Below are 10,301 nucleotides of genomic sequence, written 5' to 3'. Positions count from 1 at the left end.
GATGGTGACAAAGGAAAAACAACAATGGTTACCATGCCTAGCTTTCACTCACTAGTAGGTAAGAAATCAATTCCTCAGAAGCTGTGTCCATCCTATTCAGCACAGCCTGCATATGCAAAAGAGGCTTTCTCAGCCTAAAAGTTGGGATTGTTTTGGGTTAGAAAAAAAAATACAAATCATAAGTATAGATGTAAAACTCTAAAATGAAACATAGGCATTTTCAAAATTGAAATTTGGGCAATTAAACAGTTTGGAATAATGGATCTTGAAATCATCCCAGCAGACTACATCAATACAATTGAATCCCAAGGAACATTCTCAAGGTTAGGAAACAACAATTTAGACAGTAGATAAAGTGTCATAAGTAAATGAAGAAGCAACTTTATACTTACCTATCTAACTGTATATAGCTTAACACCTCACTGTACCCAAAATATCTAGGTGATTTCAAAACAATTAATCTGGATAGAGATCATGTTTCCCAGAATTCAGGAACAAGTGGATCTGATGCATTTTGTCTGATTTTCCAGCAAACTACAGGCCGTTGTGAAAGTCAGAAGTGGAATACATATGAATCTGACCATTCTCAACTTCTTGACTCTGTTATTTGAATGTATGTCTTGCTTTCTTACCTCTTTACATAGGTAGACTAAAAAATTAAACATGACCATGATCAAAATGCTTTCATCTTATGCTTAGTTATTATTTTCAAAATATCCAATTCAATAATTAGTATGATAAGCATTTTAAAAGAAAAGTCATCACTCTCACCATGAATCCTAAGTGAGAAAGATTCCCCTGTGTGAGCTAGCTAACATCAAATGCTAGAACAGTCACACTCCAATCTTGTTAAGATCCTTGAATGATTAATTATGCTCCAAAATATCTTGGGAAATAAAAAACTACAGATTTCATAAACTTTAGAAAGACACATCTGGATTTCTTCATTGTCACAATCCTTCCTATTTTCAACCAGATTAAATTCACATTCATTAAAAGGTTGAAAAATATCCAGATGAATTACTGTTCTTTGAGGCACATTCACTTTCCATATTTATTCCATTTTTTGTACTCAGCATGGATTCAGCCAAACTGTTATTAAATTTTCCCTTGCTCAGAGTGGGGAAATGTTTATTGATACCTGGAATTTTATTTGAGTTGTTGCCAGAAGAGATAACTTTGCTAATAGTCTTAAGAGGTTTATCCAGAATAGTATCAGTAGTATTTATCATCTTTATACAGGAGTAGATAAAGGGGATTCATGGCATTTAAATTCTTAAAACTTTAGTGACTCAAAGTGATGGGCAGAAGACTTTCTCTTAGGACTCTAGAGTTCTGTTCCCAGATTGCTTACTGACTTCTTGTGTGACCTGGACTACAACATTCACTCCAGTTTCTCTGCATGTAAAATGGGAATAAAAATGACAATACTTAACTCTCAGGGTTTTTATATGGGGTCATATATCATAACTTCAATAAGTTATGATTCTCAGGACCTTCACAGGAGAAGTGATAGTTTGTTTAATTTAGGGAAAATAATTATTTTTTAAGATCATGGCTATCATCAAGGCAATGAAAGCAGAGAATAGGTATTTGGTAGCACACTGTTGGTAGTGTCAGTGTACCACCAACAATGCCAGTGTAGACTACAATAGTTACACAAATAGCATCATGCAGATAGACTATCTGTGTGTTGTCCAAATTCAGCAAGCAGGCTAAGAGTGCCTAAGCTGCTCTGTTTACTCTGACTGGCAGGATGTGCAACTGTTATAGTTTAGCTAAATGAAGAAGATTTTGCCGAATGTTTTCATATCATCATGATGTTTTGGACAGTCCCCTAACCCGCCATGGGGATGGGAAGGGCAGGTGGGCAGAGGTCCCTTCAGAAGATATCACAAGAGCTTGGGAAGCATAAAACGGCTGGTGCAACCAGATCTCGCTGGTTCCCATAGAGGGGTGTGAAAGTAGGAGCATGGTCAGGCTGCTCTCTCTCACCATGGCTTTTGGCTCTGGCAGTTTCCTCGCTGCTGACCAGATCCTGCCATTCCCCACTGCTTGGAGCCCCGTTGATGCTCACCCCGTGCTCCCTGCTGTTGCTCACCACTGATGTTGCTGCTGTCACTACCATCTCAGGGTAAGCCCTGCTCGCAGCTGCCGTTGCTGCCCACCACTGCAGCCCACGACCACTGTTCACCCCACACTCCCTGCTGCTGCTCACCACCATTGCTCAGCCTGCACCTCCAGCGGCAGCGTTCCTCCACACGTCAGTACTCCCTGACACCCTCACTCCATTGGGACTGCATTGCTGTCTCGGTGCCACAGTACTGAAAGAGTGGTTTTTAAGGTGACATTTTCTTATTATTGTTTGGGTTTGTTCTGTTTTGTTCTCCATCTTTATTAATACTGTTATTAATTTTTCATACTTCACTCAAACACTTTGTAATTTCAAAAATTTTCTTGATTTGGGGAAGAGGGGTTTTGATTCCATTGGAGGTCCCCCCCCGGGACATATTGTCAGTAAACCAAGAGAACAACCTGCCATCTTAAAAATCAGCAGCTGGGCAAACCTCAGATTTGGCTAGGGTAGCATCCACACTAGAGAAAGTATTTCCTCTTAACTTTCTTTGATACAACTCTTTCTTTGATTCTTTAAAGAGAGGTCAGGACTCTCTCTTGACACTTGGTATAAACACCTGGCCCCATGTCAACATCGTACTTTGATTTGCACAGTAGACAAAAAAATGAATGCCAGAGCTGCTGCTTAGTAGACTACTGCAAATTGGAAATGAGCTGCTGGGAAAAATCTTTCTCCCTTTTGCAGCCTTGTCAATAAAGAAGGTTTTCTGCTGTAACTATTAGAAAGATCTGCAGAACACAGGATCAGGAGAACCAAGACTGTTCCATTAGAGTCACTCAAGAAATGGTCTAAACCTGGGGAGACTCAGTCTCCTAAGAGTGTTAAGAAAATCTGTGTTTATACAAAATTCACTTTTCTACAATGAGACATCTCAATGAAAGTCCTAAGACATATACTTCTTGGTCAGTCCCTGTGACACTGAAGAGCTCTCCAGCCTCATCTCCTGTGGAGAAAGGAGCAGAAGCTCTAAGAAATGGGATGCAGAGATGTTACCAGGGGTCCAAGTGGTTTGGGGCACTCAGTGGTGTCCTGACAGTCTTCCCCTCAAGGGCATGTTGCCACTCTCAGAAGCCCTGAGATGGCTCCAGACTGGGGGAGAACAGGTCTTGGGCATCTCTTGGGAGATGTGATCAGCCTGTGGGATGATGTGGAAGTGAGTTTTGCTCACATGCTCAGGGAATAGCCTATCATCAGTGCTGGGATCAGGAAAGAACTTTACACCAGGGCAGACTGACAGTCATTGCTTGTTTGTTTTTTTTTGATTCTTCTGCAGCATTGAGCATGACCACTGCTCAGGCTCTTCCAGTCCCTTTTGGCAAGGATGCTGCCTGCTGCTCATGCACCACAAAGATGGCCTTTCATGCTGCACATCCATACTTCTTTTTTTTCTTCTTCTGTGTGGTTGTTCCTGATTCTAATTCTTCATGTTCTCTTCAGGAAACATATTTTCTTGGCCTGTATTTCTTCTGCTGCTCTCTGCAGCTTTGTCAGATTGACGGATTGCAAAGGAATTTTTTCAAACTAAACTGAGACATATCAGCATGCTCAGCTCTTCACGTTTGTGGAGTGGTTCTGAAATGGATTTAGAAGAATAAGAATTAAATAAAACCAAAAATAAAATCCCAATTCTGGTGGTTGCTTTTGTGTTATGTGTCCTTGGAAGTGGTTTTGATGATTAAAAGATCATGGAATTTCAGGCAAATTAAACTGTTATTCATTATTCAAGTCATGGTGCACACAGGGAACAGGAACAGGAATAGGATAGAATACAGTATGTTACTCCTAGAGTTCTGCATAACAAGCTATGACCTAGGTCTGAGGGGTCCATCTCAGAGAGCAGGTCTCTGCAGTGCAGATCCCAAGCCCACCCAGGAAATGGGGGCAGACATGGACCTATGATGGAGGTGACTGTATGGAGGATGAATCCTACCTGCTGTGGAAGAGTTTCTTGAGGAGAAGAGCAGTGACCCTGCCTTTGTCTAATGGACTGTCTGCAGGGACTGTTTGGCTAAAACCTATAGTTAAGTTGATACCATTGTTTCAGGACATGTTCAGGCATGTTCCCTTGTGTTGCTGTAAAGTTTCCTCCTAATTGGACAACACTACTGCAATGTATGTGTCCTACCCAATCATACCCCTTCCAAGTTACCCTATGGTCATGTAACCACCTCCCTGTTACATATTCATATTAACCCCACCTGGTTTTACATATCCACTCCCTTTTTCCAGAACCCTCCTCAGCCTGCCCTATAAAAACCCCCCCATTTTGAATAAAGGGAGATCTGCCCAGATCTGCCCAGGATCTGCTTCCCTGTGCATTGAACTCCGCAGGTCTCGTGTCTTTATTCCCGAACCGTGGCAGGCCTATGTACAGCATGGCTCAGGCAGGGACTAAAGGACCCAGGCTGAGCTGGAACACATCCCCTGGGCCCTAGACAGGAGATGGTGGGGTTGAGGATCCTACAGAAGGCTGATCCCAGACACTGAGGCCATGTGAGCTCTCCCAGGACTCTGACAGAAGTAGACCTCCAAATGTTTCCAAGACACAGAAATAAAAATATAGTCAATATATAAAATATATATAAAAACATAGTGATTGCAAATAATAATGACCTGGGTACATCAATGACCCTAATGTGCTTTCTCACCATACAAAGTCCAGTTTCCTTGGAGAAATGCTTAGTTCATCCTCTTTGTACTGAGAAAAAAGAGTCATTCCAGGAGGCAGCATATGTGCCCATGGCACCTGAGTTCCCTGTGGTGCTGTGAGATGCTGCCAGAGGACTCTGGTTTCAGCAACAGTCAAGTCCAGGTAGGAACATTGTCAGGGCTCTTCCTGCACTCAGCTACCCAAGCTCATTAAATTTTCCCAGCTTTGTGACCTTGGGTGACTCTTCCTCTTGCACACTTTAAATTGACAAGGTACAGATTCAATAGACAGCAGTGAGGTAGACTGAATAACCTGCTGGCAAAGGATGGATGGGATCATGCACACAGATGCCTTTTCTGGTCAGCCTCACCCTTTTAGAAGTGATATTAAAGACAATGTGATAAAGCTTCTCCTTTTTATTCAAGATGCTGAGTGCAATTTGCATTAAAAACGTAAGAAAAGAACATTTTCTCAATTAGAAAATTGTGCGTGTACATTTACGGCAGACTGTTAGTGGCTTTTCCAGCAAAACCAACCCCTCCTAAACAAGATCTACATAGAGCATAGAGGAAAAAACACCATAATGGCTGTAAACAAAACATGTCACTGTCACTGGACTACATACATGGAAAACATTGTATTATTACCAACTCCCCATCACATACTGTAAATAACCACACAAAAAGGGTTGATTTTGCTGTGTAAGGCATGGTAACAGGGCATGGGTAGGAAGGTACCAGTGTTAAAATAGTTAAATAAAAATCCCCCACTGAGTCCCTAAGCCAACTGGTGCCAAAACTTATACTGAATTGGGAAGTGTCTAACAAAGAGAGATTCAAAACACAGCTAGTCATTTCTGTAGAGTGCCAGACAGAGGGCACCTTCCTGTAATTCAACATGATATTGTCACAGTGAATATTGCTTGGAAGCAAGGCTTGACTGGCAAAAAATACACAGAGTCTTTTTGCAAAAAGGGACAGTATTAGATTGATTGCTCCCCTGTTTTGAAGGTGGATCCTCCCTACTTCTCTTTTTCTAATTATAACAGTTAACAGATCTCTAGATCAGATAGGTTTAAAGGGGAGTAAATGTTATCATTCCCAAACAAATGAGGAAACTGGGCACACAAGAAGAATTTGATCAAGATCATTTAGCAAGTCAGCAAAAATGAAGGGACTGTACTTGGTAGCTTATGCCAAAACCTTCTCTTCTGCATTTACATTCTCTCCCTGGTTATTATAATGGTGGTCTGAAGGCTCAGAAGTACCACACATAAGGGATGCACTGTTTGTTGTTTGTAGGTACTCATTAATGGATCAGTGGATTAGAGGTGATATTGACTTGGAGAAATGGATGAAAAGCCCTGTGTAAGCATTGTTTATTAAAAAGCCCAATAGACCAATGCAAATATTCTAGAATGTATAAAATTTGAGCTAAGTTTTATGATTAGTTTACATTAGATGAATTATAGTGACATACTTCATTCCACAATTTTTCCTTAAAACAATTTTTTTCTCCAAAAGTCAAGACCCTTCCAAGATCTCTGTAAAGAGCAAGACCTCTGAATGCCACCTTCAAGAAAATCCTGAGTGAAGCTCTTTAGAAACATGCTCTGCCTAAGCTTTAACTTTACCCTTTGCAAAGGTTACCAGTGGTGGATGGACAAGGCGGATCATGATGCTTTTGGTGTTGAAGAATGCTGAGACCAGCCTGACTCAACAATCCCAAAGCTAAATATTCAAACAGTGTTTCCTGACAGAAACTGGCACAAGTGAGGATGTGGCAGACAAAGTTCCTGATATCTAACCAACAACTGGATAGTACCAAAAACTTGTTTAAAGCTGCTGAGCTAAAGGCTGCATAGCTGACGCAGCTAGCCTAAAAACATATGATCAACAGTCAATCACTTTATATTAATAAAGTCCAGTTGCACTTTTTAACAGCAAGGACCTATGATATACCCCTTCTAGGAGTGTGTTTGTAGATTCCTCCCTTGAGAGGGGATGCTCCTCAAGATTAATCCTTGAGACTGAGCAAAAGAGATTTGCCCATGGTTGTTGGTATGGGTGAGTAACATCATTATCTACTTAATAATTATTTTGCTAGCTTTAATATCATTGCTTCAAGATTGCTTCAATAAGTAAGGGGGGGGCTTGGGGAATTTTCTTCTCACTGGCTAGCTTAAGCCAGTTTTATTAGTGTTGTTATGGGTAAAGAGTTATTTTTTCCCCTACATCTGTGTGTATTTGGTCTCTCTCTATATTGCAGAGAACCAGGGGCACTGAATCTGAGGAAGTGGACTTCCATCCCAGGTCTTCACCCCTCCAAATTGTCTCAAACGGAGACACTGTGAAAGAGCATGACACCATGAACAACTTGGAGAACTGAAACAGCACAGAAACATGCTACTGTGCATTGGCATCTATATATGGAGCTACACTGTACCTCATCTGCTGGCACAACAGCTACTGATGAAAATATCTTTAGTAAAACTTGTAAGTGCTTTGCCTGAAGTCTAGGCTCTTTTATTGGTTATTTCTTGTTGACTTCCAGCAAATTTACACTCTCTTTCACCTACTGTGAATTATACACACATTCACACTAAGCCATTATTTTGTGTAACTGCTTCATATTACCCTCCCTTTCTTCTGATATTTGTGTGGGACAAAAATTGATTAAGAAAATTGTTATTTTCTTAATATGGTGGTGAAATAGAGATAGCAGGATTTGGTAGATGGGAGAAGCACAAAAAGACCTATATTTGGGTCCACAAAACAGCCTTATTTTATCCCTTCAATATCTCTGTCTATAGGATAAAAACTCATATTAATTTGCCACATGAAGTAAAACAATTTGTGAAGCCTGTTCTGCAAGACAAAAAAAAAAAAATCAGGTATTTAAAAAAGTGGAATGTAGTAAAGATCACTAAAAACAATAATTCATTTGTTCAAACCCAGTGAATGGGTTTAACTTCTTAAATGTGTGTCATAGTTCCGATTTTAGCAAGGAATTTTTCTTTCCCTTCCCCCTGCCCTCTGTGTGCTCTGTGTATGGGCCATCAGGTGAACAAAAGAAGACGCCTGGTCCAGTAATGGCCGAGAGATTAGTCTCCTTGACAACGAAGGGGGAGGAGTTGGGAGGGGGGGCTAGTGTGTGGCTGGAAGGAGGTGGAGAGGAGAGGCTGGTGTGTGCCGGTGGACTCAGGACCTGCTGCAAACTGCAGAGCTGCCTGGTTTCTTCTTTCTTCCTGTCGGAGAGGAGTTTGCTGCTGCTCTCTTCTCAGCTGTTGCTGGCTGCAGGCCCTGCTTAAAGCTAATCCTAACCAGCTGAAGTTTGTGAGTTTTCTTCCATTGGGAGAACTTTCTGTTTTATTGCTGGTTTTTTTTCCTTCCCCCTTCTCCCCCCCCCTTTTTCCAGTGTGGGAAGGGAAGGGGAATCGAGGTTTTTTGTTTGTTTTTTTCTCCGATATACCCTGGGGGTTGTTGTTTTTTCCCCTTCCCCCAAGCCACCTGGCGGCAACCAAGGATCTCACAGTGCTGCCTGGTGACTACTATAGGACACTACAAGTTCTGCACCTCCAGTGACCCAACACCTGGTGAATGGTACAGGACATTATAAGTTTTGCATCTCCAGTGACCCGATGGCGCCCCCTGCTGACTGTGGTTGGAACTGTACCAAAGGGTGCAAGAAATTGAACTATTTAATTTTCCTTTTGCCGGTTTATCGGTTTTGTTCTTGAAGGGGATTATTGGTGGGTATAGGAGTATTGCCTGCTTGATTCACTTGGTTTTTTTCGTGTTCCTGTTAATACACACATACCTTTTAATAAAGGGCTGTTATTTTCCCTTTTCCATAATTTGTTTTCCTTCAGTCTGAGCCTCTTAATTTTGGATTTATAATTGCTTAGGAAGAGAAGTTTGGGTCTTTTTCTCCTAATCCATCCTCAGCAAAAGACCCTTGTCTCATTTAAACTGGGACAATGTGTAAAAGTCATACCACACATGAAGAAGTCCTCTGTTTATATCCATCTCCCAAATAGTAGGCACTGTGAGTAACAATTTCTAAAGCTGCATTGTATAACGAAATTAGAGTGAGGCAGTACTGACTGACCTGGCAATGTAAGGTGGTTTGGCGAGGAACTCAAGCCTGATAAGTCAGCTGAACATTGCACTGGACCTTTAAAAAGAAAGAGTAGTTTCAGCAGAGATGGATAAATGGTATTCCCATTAACAATGAAAATGCTTTTTGTAGTGCTGCCCCTACTACTAAGGGTTTGTTGTCTTTTTTCTGCCATTTCTTACTCATAGTTCTAGGTGAGATTAACTGGGAAAGTAGTCTCACTTCTGGGGCCCTTTCAATCTAAAGGAATCAATTTCAAATATTCATATCACCAGGTTTGGGCAGAGATACCCAATTTATTGATCCTGGAAGTTTCATGTTCTTAAGTTTTGGATCTATGAACTGTTGACAGATCTCAGACTGCTTTCCCTTCAGCTATGTCTGTGTCCTCACAGAACTGGCAATTGACAGTTTTACTGTCAATTGTCCTGCATGGTTCTGAAGGCACACAACATTTACATTGCTCCTGTGGAGGTTCAGCAAGTGGCTGACATCACCTTTGGGGATGGCTCTGGAGATTTATGTCATGGTCAGAGAAAGAACTCTGATATTGAATTTGCAAGTGGAGGTTAATCATCCAAATCAGCAGATGCCTTCTCCAAATCATCTTTTCTCCCTCCTTGCTTATGTAACAGCATTTTTTATCACAGTCAACTACACAAACACCCTCAACATCTAACAGAAATTGGCAGCTTAGCTTCATCTCTACTTGCACTAGACTGGAGGTACCAAGCCAGTAAGGTATGAGAATACAAGCAGCTACAGTGACAAGCACACGGGATGTTCTTAAGTGTACCTCCCTGAGAGGAAAGGAGTTTATTAGAAGTAGAATTTTGGGCCAAAGGAATGCACAAAGCCTTTCATGCCTGTAATGAACATCTCTGAGAGAATGGCTTGGTTTCTGACATTCTTTATCATGACTTTTATCACATTTGGGGTTTTCTTAAAGGAAAAGATCAAACAGATAAACAGCAGTGCTACACAAAAATTCTGGTTATTACTTATGTGTTGTGATGACTCCTGCACAGGCACCACCCACGTCTACAAGTGGATTAAGTTACTTTCTAGAAGGTGCTATGTAGAGATGTAACGTAATGGTGCAAAAGGAGATCTATAAGTAAAACTGTAGCGCAGGACACCAGCTCTGTGAGATTGATAGTCATGTTTCAAGTGGCACATTTAAAAAGAACCAAATGAGCAAGTATTTCAGTGGGCATGAGTGTGGTGTGTTGTTCTTTATTTAAGTACTCTTACGGCTTGTGATTTGAGTCAAAAGAGAAAAGTGGAAAGGTGAGATTTACCTTGGGGTCCTTAAATAAGCCAGTTGAATTCTCTACCTCAATTCCCTTATCTTTAGAAATCAGGTAATGACACTAACCCCTCCTCAAGTTAAGT

At 41.1% G+C, this 10,301-nt stretch overlaps 1 protein-coding gene across 26 annotated transcripts in view; it reads right to left on the bottom strand.

The window, feature by feature from the left end:
- Window positions 1-10,301, bottom strand: part of PDE1C (phosphodiesterase 1C) — a 255,121-nt gene that overhangs the window by 35,951 nt on the left and 208,869 nt on the right. For 18 of the 26 annotated variants that reach the window (XR_007630066.1, XR_007630065.1, XM_050325235.1 and 15 more), the window contains one exon: window positions 8,898-8,963. The exons of 6 other annotated variants lie outside the window; for them this stretch is intronic. Coding sequence is in view for 18 of the 20 variants with exons in the window: in XM_050325235.1 (XP_050181192.1) it covers window positions 8,898-8,963 (66 nt within the window). In the remaining 2 variants the exon portion in view is untranslated. Of the gene's footprint in view, window positions 1-4; window positions 3,710-8,897; window positions 8,964-10,301 lie in introns of those variants that run through there. 2 more of the 26 variants (XM_050325113.1, XM_050325172.1) reach the window with 2 other exon arrangements.

The sequence above is a fragment of the Myiozetetes cayanensis genome, unplaced genomic scaffold (assembly GCF_022539395.1).
Source record: "Myiozetetes cayanensis isolate MyiCay16 unplaced genomic scaffold, myiCay2020 scf1, whole genome shotgun sequence".
In the NCBI taxonomy this organism is placed as follows: Eukaryota; Metazoa; Chordata; class Aves; order Passeriformes; family Tyrannidae; genus Myiozetetes; species Myiozetetes cayanensis.
The sequence above is the reverse complement of the archived record's forward strand: the minus strand, read 5'-3'. Positions and strand labels throughout refer to the sequence as shown.